Source organism: Chrysemys picta, chromosome 11 (genome assembly GCF_011386835.1).
Source record: "Chrysemys picta bellii isolate R12L10 chromosome 11, ASM1138683v2, whole genome shotgun sequence".
NCBI lineage: Eukaryota > Metazoa > Chordata > Testudines > Emydidae > Chrysemys > Chrysemys picta.
The window spans coordinates 32,516,019-32,534,905 of record NC_088801.1 but is presented as its reverse complement, the minus strand read 5'-3'; the positions used below and the strand labels follow the sequence as shown (position 1 = coordinate 32,534,905).

General features: G+C 40.3%; 1 protein-coding gene across 13 annotated transcripts in view; it reads left to right on the top strand.

The window, feature by feature from the left end:
* The window catches only part of RBMS1 (RNA binding motif single stranded interacting protein 1), a 187,161-nt gene that overhangs the window by 149,990 nt on the left and 18,284 nt on the right, over window positions 1–18,887 (top strand). For 8 of the 13 annotated variants that reach the window (XM_005309424.4, XM_042860797.2, XM_065560709.1 and 5 more), the window contains 2 exons: window positions 2,109–2,188; window positions 17,550–17,665. In XM_005309424.4, coding sequence (XP_005309481.1) covers window positions 2,109–2,188; window positions 17,550–17,665 — 196 coding nt within the window. The remainder of the gene's footprint in view (window positions 1–2,108; window positions 2,189–17,549; window positions 17,666–18,887) is intronic. The other 5 variants (XM_005309422.4, XM_042860798.2, XM_065560707.1 and 2 more) reach the window with 1 other exon arrangement.

Here is an 18,887-nt window from a genome sequence, read left to right as displayed (position 1 = left end):
GTTCTCTACTATACTAAGACTGAAACAGCTCTATGTTCATTTAGAAATATGGCTGGCTTTTACAGTAACAGGAGAGGAAACCTATGTAGATGAGTTGTATAAGACCATATTTTGACATCTATCCACATATACTCAAGTACTGCAAGTTAGATGTCTGAACATTAATGGGTGAATGCCTTTTTGAGACTGAAGGTTTTTAAGGGACATGCGAATGAATGTACAGTAAGCTTTCAGTTCTTGTGTCCATGATGTTTTAGGAGGTTAGTAGAAAGTAACCTCAGAATAGATTTTGTCAAGTCCAGATTTGAATCTGAGACTAACACAGTGATTCAGATCCAGCAATCCAGAGCCCTCTCCAAGCTCTCTTGGTTCTCCAATTACATTTGTGAACAAACCCTTTTGTTCTGTCTGCCCATTTGCTGATCCTGGTTCTTGGCTATGGAAGAATTTCCCAGGGTCTGAGTGGGAAGACTACCGGGAGTCCAAAAGCACCAATTTTTACCTCTCATTGGTTACTGTAGTTTGCTGATGAGTGGAAGGTGATTTAGTCTTATGGCCTAACTTGTGGATCTGAGTTTCACAAATGTAATATGCAGATAATAATCCCCTTTAATGATTTTGTATATATTACCTTGACTTCATTTTACAAACAGCTGTTAAATTTATACTCCTATTAAAATTGCTATCTCTTTGCTTTTCATCTCTGGGTGAGCAGTTCCAATTCAGTCCAGGTTGGTAATGACTAAAAGTCAGGACTGTCTGAAGGTAGTTCAGTGTGCTGTGTGAATGGAGTTGGCTTTCTTACTCTAATGCCTAGTGGACATTGCAAAAACCACTGCCAACAGTGGTACTGCCCTTTGGTGTCTGTCTCAAAGAGGCTGTGGTTTGAAATTTGAATGAATGAATGTGAATTAACCTGTCTGTTCGGTACCATTGAATGGACTTTTCACTGCTACTGCCTATGCCATACTAGATGTGTTTGGCTAGAATCCCGAATCTGCCAATAATCATAAACGGGTTCAAACTCTGTCTCAGCTCATGAAGGTCTTCTTGGATTCACAACATATGTGCTGAGCTAAGTCAATGCTATTTGCAGTTCTGGCTTTCTAAACTCACCCCATAGCATCTACTGTTAGATGCCTTGAGGTCTCCTCTTAGCCTAACCTTACCTTTTTGCTGTCCTGACACATCCTATTCCCACTCCACCTGGTGCAAGTTGCCCTTCCCGTAGGACTTTCTGAAGGAGCAATGGAGTAATTAGGTCAGGGCCACTGTGCCCCCCCCCTCCAACAGCAGGAATGGGGAAACACTACCGTGCCTGCTGTGGCTCCTATACTAAGCAAAGCAATGGTCACACCCCTTGTGGCTTAGTTCTTCTAGGGCAACTCTAGCTAGCAATTATGAGCAGTTCCAGCTATTATGTCATTGCCAGGGAAGCCGGTGGATTCCCTGACTTCCATTATAAGGTTTACTGGGCATCTCTGTTTTTGCATTATCTAGGATTTTGCGGGAGCGAGTGTTCCTGCTCCTTCTGCATCATTGAGATGCTAAGCTGCTTTCTGTTCCACTTACTGCAGAACCTAACTAAATTTTGGGTTAAGGCATTGGCCTTTCTTTGTCCTTCCTTATAAAGTTGGAAGATGGTGAAAGAGAGACCCTCTTGAGGAGAATTCAGGGGTGAGGGTTTTCCTGTTACATGCCTCCTCTATCTTTAAGAAGGTGGGCGGGAGGAAGAAATTAGGGAGGGTTTCTTGAAGCATTGGGTTTAGGATCCAAACACCAAGAATCCTGTAGTAATAGTCCCATTGCCAACCCTTGGAAATTGAGTATACATGGGCTAACTTGTATAACCCATATTATCTGAGCTCTGCAGGGCATGACCTAATAAACAGAAACTCGACACTCTGAAAATTTAATTTCTATCACTTTGCACAAAAAGTTAATTCTCTTTAATTTTACCCTTAATTTTACCCTGTTGCTCTCACACACAAAAGGAAGTCACAAAAGTGAAAGGAGAGTAAGAAACCATAGTAAATCTGTTTTTGGTTTTTTTCAAACGCAGAAACCAGACAAAAGTTTAATTTCTATTTTATCCTTTATTTATATAGGATGGAATCAACAGAAAAATGTGAAGCAGTGATTGCTCATTTTAATGGAAAATTCATTAAGACACCACCGGGAGTTTCTGGTATGTTGCTTATATTGCTATTCTGACAACATATATCAATAGATGACTATCCTTATAGTTTAAGCATATCCTGGGGATTGTTATACCTGGTTTGTCATTCATTAAAATGTAACACTGCTTCCCTGGATAGCTAGAATTTTGCTGGTCTGGAACACAGTAATGCCACTTCTGTAGAAAATAACACCATGATTGTTTTCATTTTCACAGTAGAGCTTCACTGGGAAGCTGTGCTGTTGTGTTCCACTCTACAAAGTAGAAAAACAGTCTTGAGCCAAATTCTGCACTAACTTACATCCTATGTAACCCCAACTGAAGTTAATTGTATACTCATTAGAGCAGAGGTTCATTGGTGACCCATGGATCAATTAGTTGCTGTTCGTTTAAAAAAAAAAAAAGTGACCTAAACTTACTGTTTTGCCATCTACCCATGCTTTTGTTTGAAGTCATTCACTTCCTGGCAAACTGGATCCCATGAGCAACATCTTTGTGGCCTGCCTACATAAAATCCTTTTGAAGTGCATTGAATTTTTCCACTCTGGCATCAGAAACATATTTTCAAGTTCTTGAGCAAGGGAAAAAAGAGACCCACAGAAAATGCCAGAAAAATACAAAAGAATTCAGAGTCAAAATGCATAGGAGCTCAGTGGCGAGAGACTATGCTCACACCACCTTCACTGATATCTTGCCTGTTAAAAATATAATTACAGGAAAACACATATTCCATGAATTAAATTTGAAGTCACTCTATATAACACAGAAAGAGAATTTTATCACACAGAGCAGCAGAGTAAATTAGGAAGCAAAATGGGACAATACATGAGGAAAGAATACATGGCTAAGATTCCAGGCTTCCTTTGGTAACTATTTTACAGGGACACTCAAGAAAGAATTTGACAAGTTACAGTGCTATTGACACATTGACTGGAGTTCTCCTCCCATTGATGACACATCCTTCATGCCCAAACCTTGGCACAGAGAACACAGGAAAGGGAAAACAACAAACAGCAAAAAAATAATTTAGCTTGTTTAATAACACTACATACATGCCTCATGCTTGAAAGATGACTCCTGCATGAGTCAAACTATGGTTTGGTAGGCATGGGAGGCTGCTTCCCCTTATCCAGCTTGATCTATTGCAGGGTGACATTTTGACCTGAGTGCCTTTTGCAAACTCTCTGCACTGGGATGCGTTTCATAGCCTACCAAATAATAATTGCATGAAAACTGTGGACTTTAGGGTTAGGGGCTGTAACTTCCATTTTCCTGTTGACTATCTTTGCAAATATCCCATGTAGAGAATTATTTTGTGAGGTGGAAAATCCATGAGGCAGCAGGTAGATAATGGTACTATTTTCACTGAATGTTAACTGCTCTCTTGTCCCCTTTCATTTTGCTTTGTTTTATAATACTGAAATTGCTTAGACACCACTAAAAGTCTCATGAGTAGGAGCAGACAAAGCTCTAATCAATATTTAGATATTTCTAACCAAAAGGAAAGGACTGTGTAGATTCTGTTCAAAACTGGCAACTGCAAAATTGTGGGAGCTCCTGCTAGTGCTTTTTAGCTTGCTCATTTGCAGCTCTGTGTCCAACCCACGCCTGGATGGGCAGCTGTCAGCTTATCATAGCTGATCACACCCTGCCTACAGTGGGCCCTTTTTGAAGCCAGAGTTACACCCTTGTGCTATCTGCTTTTACCAGGTAGAAGCAGCAAGTTATTGGGCAGGATTATATTATAGGAGTGATTTGTAGAACAAGTGGGATGGGGGCACATACTATGTAAATGTGACTATCCGGGGACACTAAGATGCACTCATTGTTAATACTACAAATACTTAGTATTCCACTGCTCATTATTCAAATAAGTAGGTGAGGAAGGACGTCACTGAGAGAAGCTACATCATTAAATGCTCAGTGGTGCTACCATGTAGGCACAGCCTGGAGTTGTGGGTGGTGAGAAGCTGCCCTGTCCCTTGGGGAGGATTTCTGTGGCGGTAGAATTGCTCCTAATGCTCCCTGACACAGGCGGAGTTCTTGATATACAGTAACTCCTCGCTTAACATTGTAGTTATGTTCCTGAAAAATGCTACTTTAAGCGAAACAATGTTAAGCGAATCCAGTTTCCACGTAAGAATTAATGTAAATAGAGGGGATTAGGTTCCAGGGGGAAATTTTTCGACAGACAAAAGACTGCATGTATATATATATATGTGTGTATATGTATACACACACAGTATAAATTTTAAACAAACAATTTTTAATACTGTACACAGCAATGATGATTGTGAAGCTTGCTGAGGTGGTGGAGTCAGAGGGTGCAAGAGGGTGGGATATTTCCCAGGGAATGCCTTACTGCTAAATGATGAACTAGCACTTGGCTGAGCCCTCAAGAGTTAACACGAGGGAGAGAGAGTCAGAGACCTACACTGTGTGTGTGAGAGAGAGACGTGCATTGCCCCGTTAAGTACGCTGACCCCACTCTAAGTACACTGCCTTTTTTAAGTAGATCAGCAAGTTGAGACAGCAGCTGCTGCCAGCAAGCTACGTCCTTCCTGTGCCCCCCTCTGTGGAGATAAGGTACAGGAGCGGGGGGAAGGGGTACCCCTCTTCCCCCTCCCACCCCTGCACAGCAAGCAAGAGGCTCCCAGGAGCAGCTCCAAGGCAGAGGGCAGGAGCAGCACATGGCAGTGGGGGAAGGGACAGCTGAACTGCCGGCAGTTGATAGCCTGCTGGGCAGTTGCCGCACAGGGAACTTAGGGGAGCTGTTGGAGGACTGCTGGTCCTCCCTGGTTCCAAGTCCCCACCAGATAGCTCCAATGGATTGCTCTTTCTGCAACCAGTGGAAAAACCAGGTGGCTGCCAAACAATGTTATAAGGGAGCATTGCGCAACTTTACACAAGCATGTTCTCTAATTGATCAGCGACGCGGGACAACGTTAAGTGAGGAGTTACTGTAGTCCTGCAGGAGGTGCAGCCGATTCCCCACCCTGCACTGCAGTCTGACACAGAAGGGGACTAGGCCATGGGGCAGCTTCCTGGCCCTTAGCAGGCCATGCAAAGGCAGTGGAGAAGGCTCACACCCATGTAAGCTCCAGGCACAGTCTGCTGCTAAATGGATAGCAAGAGGGTAAAAGTTGTATAAAGTAGATGGTTATCCTTTGGGGGAGTGAGAAGGGAGCAAGTTTAGAGCCATACAAAATGAAACTGCAGAAGTAGAACTGCATGTTTAAACTGAAACACTGTGTACTAAAAACTTGGCTAAAATCAGCAAACGGAGCTGGATATTTAAACACTTTCCAGGATGGAGAGTGTAGGAGAGGAGGATTGTAATGAAATAGGTGTAGGAGGAAGAACATCTCTTTTAGTCAAAATAACAAAGATTGGATTTAAATGAAAGTAGTTCTAGGAAACAGAGCTGGACCTCCTGAGCAGCATGAGAAGACAGATCAGGAAACCTTAATGCAAAGTGCCCTGTAAAGGCAAAAATAATGAATGCGACTCAAGTATGTATCCTGACAGTGGAACTTCTAAGGGAGGTGCAGGGTAGAACTATTTCCTTATGCAGACTATTAAACAATCAACAGTTACAAGTGCCCAACCCTGAGAGTTAACCAAGATTAATATTAAGCTGGTTCTTTACCCAAATACCTATATCCTGTATTAAGTGCAAACTCACTCCCTCACCCCAATATTGATGTGGTGTCAAGATTACAAAGGGTTGTTTTGGTTTGGGGTTTTTTAAGTCATGCAAAAAGATAAGGCTCAAAGGTCAATGTTAAATCAACCATGTTATAAATCCACAGTAGTACCTACTATCTCTTGAAGCATTTCTAATTTGCCGAACACTAAAGTATGATTTCTTTTAACAATTGTTTCTTTTCCTGGGATTTTGTTAACTATGTTAGATGAATATTTCTCTCTCATTTTATGCCATAAAATGAGATGTGTCATGACTCATGTAACATTACTGGGAGAGCCTTAACTTTTGCATATGCTGCCTTTTTAACTTTACCTGTGCAATTAGTTAGTTTTGATATTACCTTAACATAACTTGCATTTCATTTCCTTTTTCTTTTTTAAGAAAAGTAATGGTCTTTACTGAAGAATGGAGTGTTTAAAGGTTCTCAAGCTGTGAAATCTGAATGTCACTGAAGTGAATTGTGTCACTGAAGTGAATTTACATTTAGGAAATGAATCCCATAGCACTGTGACTTTCCCTGCAGAAATGATTGTGTTGTTTTTTTTTCCTCGGTTTTGGATTTTTCTTTCATATCACATAAAATATTTGGCAGATTGAGGTATGGACCCCTCTGATCTCCATTGTGGTCAATTAACAGAATTTGGCCCAAATATTCAAGATGGTCGATAGTTAGAGCAGCTCCTTTAAAGTTATAGTTGTGCTCTGGCTGGAAGAATTGGGTTGCATGAGTGTAACTGAAGGCAGATTTTGGTCCATTGAGTTTAAAGTAACTTTCTACAGTTTTAAAAAGGGTGCCTAAGTTTTATTTAAAAATATTAAGTCCAATTTAATTCATATTCTGATTAATTAGCAAAATGGGAGTTTACATGGATTAGTTTCTATAATTTGTGGTGTGTTCCAGCTTCTGCCAACCAGTACTAGCTATTTTTTAGGTGGCATTGACCAACTGCAGATCTCCAGTGAAGTGAGCATTGCAAGTACCTTGCACAACTACAACACACGCAGCTGACTTTTACAAGTTTCACTATCTGCCATCATAGTCAAACTGGCCCATTATCCAAATTTAACCCAAGTTAACTTAAATTGTGTTTTAAATTTAATCTTTCATCAGTGATCTGGAATGTAAGTGTGTCTGTGTGTGCATCAGAACTCAAGTGTTTGAATGTCTTCTCCACAACAACTCATGAAAGCAAATCCCAGACATTTTTTGTGTGAAATCTGTTTTATAGCTCATTCCAGAGCTAAAAGCCAATCCAGAGGTTCTATAAAATTGGTCTGATTTATGGTTTGAAGTTCTGAGCTGGAAGACCAAAAAAAAAGTGGGGGGGGGGGGCGGTATTTTAGTTTTGCCCTAATTTGGAGCCATACTCTGCCACCTTTACTCATGCTACGTAATGCCTTCCTCCATGAATAATCTCATGAAATTAGTGAGACTACTCATAGAGTAAGGTACTGCTCAATGTAAGAATCTGGCCCTTGGTAAATTGGTAGAGAATAGAAGTAGCAAAAGAATTTTCAGAAGACCCTAAATCCAGATTGTGGTCCTTATCTCTCTTCGCCTTCTCAAAAGATTTAGGAGTCAGAGTTGGAAAATTCTTTTAACTACCAGAAGAGATCAGCGCTGTGTGTTTTTAATTTTGTAAATTAATTTTAATTTTCTTATGTATCCACTAGGTTAAGCCTGTTGCTTTCATCATACTTCACACCAAGTGGCTCCTTTCTCCATGAGTAGTTCCATTGAAGTCATTGGGACTATCCATGGTGTAAGGTACTATTCACTGCGAGTATGGGAATCAGAATCTGACCCTTAATTTTTATTATTAGGTCATTATAGAACAATTTGTTTTCATAAAGTTGTTTGGTACTATCTGTAGCAGTGATCTCTATTAACTATCAATATATAGTAGAATCTCACAGTTACGAATGTTCATAACTCTGAAATGTTTGTAACTGAACAAAACATTATGGTTGTTCTTTCAAAAGTTTACAGCTGGAAATTGATTTAATGCAGCTTTGAAACTTTATTATGCAGAAGAAAAATGCTGCTTTTAACCATCTTAATTTAAATGAAACAAGCACAGAAACAGTTTCCTTTTCTTGTGAAATCTTTTTTTAAACTTACCCTTTATTTTTTTAGTAGTTTGTTTAACACAGTACTGTACTGTATTTGCCCTTTTTTTGTTTTGGTCTCTGCTGCTGCCTGATTGCATACTTATGGTTCCAAATGAGGTTGTGTGGTTGACCATTCAGTTCGTAACTTTGAGGTTCTGTTAGAGAGTTAGATACAGGCAAGTGCCTGTGCATGTTCTAACAATCTTAATCTAAATTCTCAGACAAAAAAGTGCAGCATTCTGGAAATGTATTTGCCTGTCACAAATACATTTTAAATTGAGGGTTTTTTTTTCTTGACTTAATAATGAAAATGAAAGTCAATTATAGTATCCTGTGTAATATTTAATTTTAAACAGACCCATAGTCTTTAGTTTTCAAAGTACTACTGATTTAAAAAAAATATATAGAAAACATGTAACTGAAATTGTCAGAGGGAGCCTGGAAATTTTGGCAGCTCAGTGGTGGGGACAGATAAGGTTTGGCACCTAGGAAGGTGTGGAATGCAATTTGGAATTGATGGATGTGCACATTACCTGGATGTTCCTGCTAAAATGATAAGCTGAAATAGTTAAATGCTAAAATGTAAATTGTCGTCATTAGGTTTCAAAAGTTAATACTCCATGGAGAATAATAGGGCAGTTAACATCTCTGAGCTATTGGGCAGACACCACAACATCAGTTTTGCACTTGGTTAAGTTTCAAAGGCTTTCTTCACAACCATTTTATTATTTTAAATGAAAGCTTAGATTCTGAAGCATAATTATGTGGCAAGAGGTGAATTGCATGGCTGTGAAATAGAATGTTTCTAGGGATTGTCCATGTGTATTCCACTTCTGGTGAGTGTGCACACCATGAATGAGGGATCAGAATCTTTTTGAATAGTAGTATCCATTGGGACTGCACCTGCACTTTGCATGCCCCCTGGAACCCATAGTCAAGGGCATAAACGTCAGGGCAGTTCCATTTACCCTTAAATTCCTTCTTACCCCCGACGCTTTGAGACAGAACCCTTTAATGTCCCCATCTCTGCACACTGTGCAGTTGTTTTCTCTTTAGTTAGTATATAGTTAGTGCAATTAGATTTACAGACTTTAAGCTCTTTGACAAAGAAAGAAGTCTTCAAATCCGGGAGGTGCCCTGGCACTGGACCGTCCTGGACATGGAGGCATTGAAGTCTCCAACATTCAAATCCTGTCCCTTCTGCGAGGTAATTATTTCCATTAATGCTGACAGTCTAAAAACATCATCTGCCACAGGGAAGCACATATACCACACATATGCTGTATATGCTGCTCCTTTACCAAAAGGACCCAAAAAGTGAAAGAATTCCACCTGAAGCTTTTCCTCTTAGAGGTTCGTGACTGCTTTATCGGTTCCTGAAGGGGAAAAGACAGCCACACAGGATCAGACTGACTCTTAGTACCTTGGTAAGCCAAGGATTTACCTCGAGATCCAGAGCTCATTTAGCATTGAGAAAGCCTTACTCCTCAACTATCGAATTGACCGGAGTTTCCATACCCTCTTCTCTGAGGAAAGAGGAAGTAAGGAATATCACATTCATGGTGACCAGAGACCTAGATCTCCCTCTCCTGCACTGAATAGATCTAGCTTAGGAAGCAGTTCAAGGCCCAGAGTAGGTCCAACTGTTGCCTCAACACCACTCAGATACATTGGAATCCAAGTATCTGGCACCAAAGATCTCAACACCAAAACTGCAGCACCAAAGCAATGGGCACAATCATCAGAGCTTCCCTTGCCAGCACCAAAGAACCCAGCACAAGCATCTAAGCTCCCACCCTCAGTACTGACATCAGAGCACCCCAGACTGCGCTTTGCAGTACTGAACACACTTCCGGAGTGCCAGGAACATTCTCAGAGCTGACTTTGTTGTTGCCCACGAGGTTCACCAGAGCACAACACAGTATCCAACCAGCCAGTCACCATTTTTGGCCTCCACTGGGACATTATTGGCCCCAGCACTGACTACAGCCACCACCTCCATCCCAGTACAGGATATTTTGGGACCTTAAAATCCCAAAAAAATGGCTCCACCTATGAAAGCATTATATTCCTGTTCCTCCTCTACTTCTGAAGGGCTTGAGAAAATGTCACTCATGTATTTGCCCACTCATTGCCCCATAAACCAAGCTATTCAGACAGGGAATCCAGAAGATGCTCTTACATTGCAAAGACATTGAGACTCTCTTGGGAGCAACATCCACCCATGTCAAAGACACTACCAAGTCTCCACTAAGGGAGTTGAATATTTTTATAAGCATCCAACACCCGTCCTTGGAAGTGGCTGACTCCAAAAGAAATCTAAACAGCAGGGACCACTTAAGGCAACATCTCGGGACAAGGACCCCAAAAAGCTGGAACTCTTTGAGCATAAGACATACTCCTCAGCCAGTATACGGATACCCATATCAAATTACCAAGCACTCATGGCTAAATACACCTTCCTGAACTCGCATCAACTGTCGCTCCTGCAGGAACACACAAAGGAGCTCAAGTCGCTGGTGTTAGAGGGGTAACTGGTTGCATGGACCTCATTACAGGCCACTAATGCCGTGGACATAGTAGCTCATGGTATGGCAACTGCAATCACAATGCACCGGGCCCCTCTGGAATACTGAAGGAGGTCCAAATGACCATCAAGGACCAACGCTTTGAAGGCTGCAATCTCTTCTTCCTGACAGAGCCCTGGACATATGAAAGGACTCATGGGCCACCATGTGCTCTCTGGGGGTGTACATCCTAGTCCCCAGGAGAAAATAATATAGGTCTCAGAACTATCGAACAGAGACAACCTCCTTCATACTACTGCAGCTAGCAAAGATTGTCCAAGCCTCTAAGGAAGAGGCTGAGGTTTCAGAGGAAGAGACACTCTTCCCGTTTCTCCTCCACCACACATTCTGCATCGACCTTCTATCAGCAGTTCTGATAGTACAGTCAAGAGTCGCTTAGACCCACAGGATCTACCTTTCTCTCCTTCCTCCTTGCCCCTCTCACATCCCATCTCTGTTTAGGAACTGTTTTGGGGAGTCCTGAAAACGGATAACCTCAGACCAGTGGGTACTGGAAACAGCCGACAAGGGATACTCCCATCCAGTTCCAGTCCCGCCATCTCCCTTTCGCCATCACTCTTCAGGACCGGTCTCACAAGATATTGCTAAGAAAGCAAGTGGACTCCCTTCTGCAAAATGGAGCTGTAGAAGTAATCATGGAGTTCCAAGGCAGAGAGTTTTACTCTCATTTTTTCCTGATCCCAAAAAAGAAAAGTGTTTGGTGCCTCGTTCTGGTCCTTCAACTCTAATTTGTCAGTCATTTCAAGTTCAGGATGGTAACATTAGCTTCTATAATTCCTGGCTTAGATCTGCAACATTGATTTATGTCTTTTGACTTGCAAGACATCTTTTTGCACATTACAGTTCATCTGGCTCACAGAAAATACCTCAGGTTCCTGGTGGGAAAGTCTCAACACAAGGTGCTTCTCTTCAGACTCTCCATGGCTTTGAGCGAATTCACCAAGTGGTGGGCGGTTGTGACAGCACATCTAAGGAGACAGGGATTCAGATCTATCTAGCTACCTGGAGTTCTGTTCACAGCTTCACTCAGCATTCCTCTTTGGTAGAGTGTTCCAGTTCAGAGCACCCATCTCCAGGAAATGAGCTCACTATTTGTGAGTCACCAGGAATGGAATCCATATGGACAATCACTAGAAGGAGAAAGGCCGGTTAGTAACTGGTTCTTCAGAATATGCTTTCCACATGCATTCCATGAACTGCCTTCCTTCCCTGATATTATGGAGTTCTATCTCAGGTGAACTCTGCTTTAGTGAAAGAACTGATGGACGGTTGCAGCTGACCCACTCTGTGCCCTCAGCTACAGGGTTCAGATGCGGCCCCAATGGACAATACTATTCAAAAAAATTCAGATCTTGTGGGCATGGAACGCGTATGTACCAGAGGTGGAATACATGTGGACAGCACCTTTGAAAGAACCACAGTTACTGTAGGCCTTGGAGTTATTGGGTAAAACCTTGGCCCCTCTGAAGTCAGTGGGGCCAGGATTTCACCTGTTAAGTCTAGAATAAAATGTTAAATTTAGGATAACATTTTATTTTTTTCTTAATTCTCTCATCTTGTGCCTGCTGTTTAATTTTAAGGAACAGTAATTGAAGAGAGAGAGAAGTTAATTGTGACAACTCAAAATGTGCTACTGTGGCACTATTAGAAGGATCAGGGAGATGACGTTTGGCCCCTGAGCTTTATATTCAACAAAACGAGGATTAATTTGATGACAGTGGAGTCCATTTAGTTTCTCTCTCAAAAAAAATAAAGCTACCGATATTTGTTATGATTTTGGGCCTGCGCTAGACAGACATGATTTAGTTTAAAAAAAAATCCAGTTTTTGGCAAAAGTGTCTAGCTGTATGGTCTTTCCGCATCGTTGTAGTGATGTTTTAATGTCAGAATTCATTGGTACCATATGCTTTGTTACTTGGCAATATGCTGTGAAAAAAATACTAAAATATGCAGCATTTAAGCAAACTGTTTAAAAAAGTAGTATTTTAAAACCACCTTGTTGAGTTTTCTGTATTTTAAATGCAAAAGTGAACGCAACTGTAATGTTGAGAAAATTAGCATGCAGAAGTAAAGGAATTCAAAACTTTAGTGTGCTACAGTAACACTAACTTTGCCACTGTATATTTTATGGTAAATATTTGACAGCTCAGCTCAGAGTATATGAAGGTATACATTTAACAAGCAACACAGACTGCTATTGTACATACATGTCCTGTATATGCAACAGAAGAATTTACATCCTTATAGAAAACGTAGCATTTGAATTGCCTGAGTAACATTACAGTCGTCTTCTCCTTTTAAAGGGGGGAGGGAGAGAAGAAATTTGTGGTAAGATGAAAAAGACTTCATGAGAGGTGCAGGTGTTCTGTACTTCCAGCCATGAAGCACTAATCACTCTACCAGTTTAACTGAGGAAAAATGCATGCAACAGATAAAGAACACCTCAGTCTAATAGCACAAAGGACATCACTATAGTAGTTTATTACAACTACCGGTAATTATATAGGATGGGATTTTCAAAAGCACCTCAGTGATTTAGGAGCACAAATTCAATTGGAAGTCATGAGACTTGTTTCTAACCCACTGAGGTGTTTTTTAAAATTCCACTCTCTTTCAACGATATAATGACAGTTTCTATACTACAAATCTGTCTAATGTCTATCTAGGTAATTAAATGGTCCCCATCATGTTAGGTGCCTGAGCACTTCCCAACTATTAAAAAATAGAAATAACTATATATCTTTCTTCCTTCCCAGCCTGATGGAAAAATAGCTTGACTAGCAGGAAGTTTTTATATGTCTGTATGTTCAAGTGAAATGTGTATTTGTGGAACTTACTAAAGGAAATCTGTGCTGCAGAAATTATTTTTTTTTCTTTTTTTTTTAATTATTATTATTATTATTATTTTAAATATCTGAATGCAGCGAGGCCTGTCATTCTTATGTGTTTCAGGAGTGAGTTCCATAGTGTAGGATCAGATTCTCTGCAGGTTGTGTCCTGTATTCAGGAGCCTCCCATTGGTGGCTGACTGGTTCATGGTTCTGATGAACATAGCTTTTGTGGGAAGTCATGGTTGCAGAGGGGGAGCTAATAGTTAGGCTCAAACAGGTGATGCATGTGGGGGTCTGGACAGAGAACTTGAATTGCAATGGGTCAGTCCAATTGGACTGGGGAGTCAATGCAAAAACCAGAGCACTATGCAGTGTGCTCACAGCAGTTTGTGGACTTAACCCTATGGGTGGCTGCATTTTATACCAGTTGGAACTTGCAAAGCATATGGCTTCATTTCTGGGTATGAGTAGCAATAATCAAGCCTGGAAGGCAAAAACACATGGATCACCATGGCCAGGTCCGTGCCCAAAAGGTGGGGCACAATCTTCAGGCAAGTTGCAGGTGGATGTGGGTTGCTGGGTTTTTTTGTTGTTGTTGTTTTTTGCCATGGCTATTTGGCTATTGAGAGTCCAATGCATAAAAGTAATTTTTCAATCATTTATACATCGTTTGTTTGACTTTTTTTCTTCTTAAATTTGCCAGGGGACTGTTTCCACTGAGCTATGCAGAAAGTTTTGTGTTTTCTTTTTTCAAATGTTTGATCAGATTTTGTTTGGACAATACAAAGTAAATCACTCTTTTGGTATAAGAACACAGGTGGAAAACATAACTTCCAAAGGAACCCTTGTGTGAAAGTTTTGCACATCTCACTGTAGGGGTTTATAAAGAAAGAATAATGCAGCTGTAAGTGTTCACTATCTGTGAACGCTATACTAATATATACCCGTGTGGTTGGAAGTATATAGCGGGAATTTTTTAACACCTTTATATGACTCAAGCCAATTTCTCTTCACCACATCAAAATTTACAGTATATTTTTAGAAAATACATCTCCTTCCTGTATCATTAGACACAGTTTAAAGTAACCTATAAAAAAAACAGACATATATAGGATCACTGGCTCCTTCTGTGCCATAAATGTTTCCCTGTGTTAAATCATAAGCTTACATGCATTACAATGGATGCATCAAAATGCTGAAATCAAGGAGTTAAAAATATTTAGGGCCAGAGTCCAATATCTTTACTCACTATGAGTAGCGCCTGATCCAGAGTAGTCCCATTGACTTCAATGGGACAATTTGTGGAGTAAGATGCTATCCAACATAGGCAGGAGTATAGAAATATGGCCTTTCTAGTACATGTCCTTCAGTACCTTCATAAGAGACTTTCCCCAAAAAGATATAGAAGGATAAGAAATAAAAAGCCCCTTCTAACAACAGTAGACATCAGAGATGGGAAATGACTCTTGGCTTTAGAGTCCATTTCCTTGCTAGTGCAGCATTGCTCCCTATAGTATGTTTTTCAGTATTTGTCCTTTCCATTTGGGGCTTCCACCACTTCCCTTGAGGGACTACTCTATGGTCCTATACATCTCAAAGAATTTTTTTTCCATATTGTCAGCCTAAATTGTCCCTATCTTAATTTATCACTATGCAATATTAAGTAATTTCCCCTTAACATTTATTTTTAAGTGTTTTCATGGAAGGTGCCAGATTTCTAGACCCAGACACTGAATATTTCCATTTGTCTACTGAATACACCTCTACTCCGATATAACGCGACCCAATATAACACGAATTCGTATATAATGCGGTAAGGCAGCGCTCTGGGGGGGCGGGGCTGCGCACTCCGGCGGAGCAAACCAAGTTCGATATAACGCTGTTTCACCTATAATGCAGTAAGATTTTTTGGCTCCCGAGGACAGCATTATATCGAGGTAGAGGTGTATATACAATGTAGGCCGTAGCGGTGCAAGCTTCCTCACTGATATGCCTCATATTCAACCTTGACCACGAGGGACCACCTGTGAGGGTGTTTCTGCCTCTAAGTCCATGCATCTTTCATGGAAAGACTGCCAAGAAGTATGCAGGTATGATGTGAGTATTTTCCCAGTAGAACCAGAAATAGTATCAATAATTGATTTCATATAGGCCAGCCCCAGATAATGACTTGACCACCCAGCCTGAGGCAGACTTAAACTGATGGCTTAGAGGTGAAAGTCTTTGCCTTGTTATTAATCCTCTGAGCTATCCAGTCCACACTGTTTGAAGGTTCAGAAACAAGTCATACAAAAGATGAAAGAAGCAATCAGCTTTAGCACCTTTAGACAGTATGAATAGCGTTTGGGCACTAATTATATCTATATTGAAAGATTTTTGCTTATTTTGTTACAGGTGTGCTACCATTTTGATTCTTGTCTCCTAATCCTGTATGTCTACTTCACATTTGGAAACCTACACGTTTTTAGATCCAGCCTTCTCTCACTGGAGTGTTACCTATTAGAGAAAGGATAAAGGAGTGTCATGAAACAGCATAGACAGCTGATGTAGTAGGAATTATTGGCAGTGATTTGTGAAGAGCCAAGTCACAATAATACTTCCACCCTGTGGGAGACGTGGGGTGGGAAAAGACTGTGCATCAGTGAAAGGTGCTCGGAAGGGTGATAATTTAGGGTAATAATAGGGAATGAGTAAGATGCAAACTTTTCCACCTATATTTTCTCATTATGACTGCTTACATTTTGAGATAAGAAATAGAAGTGATCATGGTTAGTCTGCTATGTAAAGACTAGAAAAGGGAAAACACCATCAAGCTGTAGGTGATCCCTTTTTCTGAGGCTGACCAAAGAGTGGGGTAAAAGGAAAATAGTCAATAATTTCAGGTTTCAGTTCTGGGCTCTGTCCCCTCTATGCTGCAGAGGTGAAAAGGGGAAAGCAGCTGGGAATCTGCCAGTGTAAAGTGGCGTAAGACTGAATTAACAGCCTACACTGCTTCCACATCAAACCTTCAGTGTTGTGGCATGACAGGGGGAGCAGAAGCAGTGTTAAGAAAGGGAGTTTTGTGCCAGAGTGCCTGAGCTCTGGCTATTCTGGCCTAGCCCAGCAGAATGTATGCACCTGTGAGAAGCTACTGAAATGTCTAAGGGCTGCTATAACTGACAATGGGAACCTGACCCAGAATCAGGAAGCCCAAAAGTGACATAAAGCCCCACGCCCCAACCCACTATCTTCCTGGACTGCACCTCATGAAAGGCACAGCTCAGAACTAGATCCACAGTCTTCATTAGTTCACAGAACAATGGAACACACATGGGATACGTGGTAGAACACATCATGGCCGTGTGTCTTGCTAACAGTCTTACTATGTCAGCATTTTAAATTGAAATATAATAATTTAACTGGAAGAGCTAAGAAGAAACTAGTCCATAGCTGTACCTGATGTTACTGTCTTGTTATATCTCTATCTTAAAGAGACAAGTCAATTTAAATTTTTCATTTTATATCTCATTTAACCTGTTGTTAGAAGTAACACATGATGACTGTAACTGAAAGAGATTCTCTGTAGAGAAAATGTTATTTCTTTTTCCATTTAGTTTGCTTTCGGCATTTGACGGTATTTGTATGTGATCAGTTTAGCTATTTACCCTTCATAGATAGTTAAGCACCTGTCTCACAACTAATTCCATACTGCACACCACAGTGCCCATGTAGACCCCTATTGACTTTTAGAAACTGACTAGATTTTAAATTGAGAATGCCCCTTTACAACACATTAAACTATTTTAAAAAATTAAAAAAAGAAAAGTAGTTTAAACAATTTTGGATATATATGGTTAGAAGAAAATTGATTGGTCCCCGTATCCCTCAAGATTTGTATTCTTTAGTTGCATGTGACTTGATTGTCAATTATTGATGGTACAGTGTATTGTGGAATAGGTATTCTCATGTTCAGTCCTGCCCACTAGTTGATGCTCTATCAAGGGTCTCTGTTAATGCTGTAATTTTAACATTAAATATTTTTAAAAGTAAATAAAATTTAATGTGTTTACTTATAAATGTATACAATATTTGGAATGCCTAATACATTTTATACAAAAATGCCTAATTCAAAGTATTCCTTATTCCTTTAGCTCCTGCAGAACCTTTATTGTGCAAATTTGCAGATGGAGGACAGAAAAAGAGACAGAATCAGAACAAATACATACAGAACGGGAGAGCGTGGCATAGAGAAGGCGAGGTGAGACTTGTAAGTCCTCCCTTCAAGCTTTAGTATGGGTGTGTGATGATGAATACTTACAAAAATGATAAGCATATAGACTTCTTGGCTTGGCCTTTTGGCATATTAAATGTGTACCAGCACCTCTCTCATGCCAGTTTGTAACTTTTTATAAAATATTTAAATGCATCTTTATTTTTCTTTAAAAAAACTTGATCATCAATGCAAAGGAGGATTGGAATATTATACAGGAGGAATTGGATGGCCTTGAGGACTAGAGTAATAGAAATAGATGAAATTTAATAGTACAAGGTCATTCATTTAGGGACTAATAAAAATTTCTAATAAATTGGGGCTCATCATTTGGAAACAACAGAGGATGAAAAAGACCTGACGTATTGGGAATGACAGGAAGACTATGAGTAGCCAATGTAATGTGACCATGAAAACAGTAAATGCAATTCTAGGATATATCAGGGAAGGTATTTCCAGTAAAGATTGGGAAGTATTAATGCCATTGTACTGGTAAGATCTCATCTGGAATACTTTGTACAGTTCTGGTAATCGATGAGTCCTTGCAAGAGGAGACTAAGAGAGCTTCGCTTGTTTAGCCTAGTAAAGGGAAGGCTGAGAGGGGATATGATTGCTCTCTATAAATACGTTGAGGGAGTAAATACCAGGGAGGGAGAAGAGCTATTTAAGCTAGAGGATAGTGTTGGCACAAGAACAGATGGATACAAGCTGGACATGAATAATTTTTAGGCTGGAAATTAGAAGAAGATTTCTAACCCGCAGAGGAGGGAGGTTCTGGAACAGCCTCCCAATCGGACTAGTGGGGGCAAACAATCTAACTGGTTATAGGACGGTTTTTGATAAATTTATGAATGGGATTTATATGACAGAGTTGACTGTGATAGTAAGGAACTGAGCTTGGTGACCCAGGAGGCCCATTCCAGTCCTGTGTCCCTATGTAAATGCAAAAGATGAAATCCTGATCCTCTTGAACTCAATTGAAGTTTGCAGGGGAGCAGGATTTTACCCACAATATATACAACCAGTGTAAAAACTGCCAAAAAAACATAACTTCAGTCATATATAACTAAACATTTTGTTCATACAGCATTGAAATGGGTTAAGTCATGTGAATGTTGTAAGTCAGTTAAGATTGAAATACAGTGCTGTACCTATTTTACAACATATGAGAGAAATACACAAATACAGGGCAACATACTGTTTTTCCCAATCACACTGA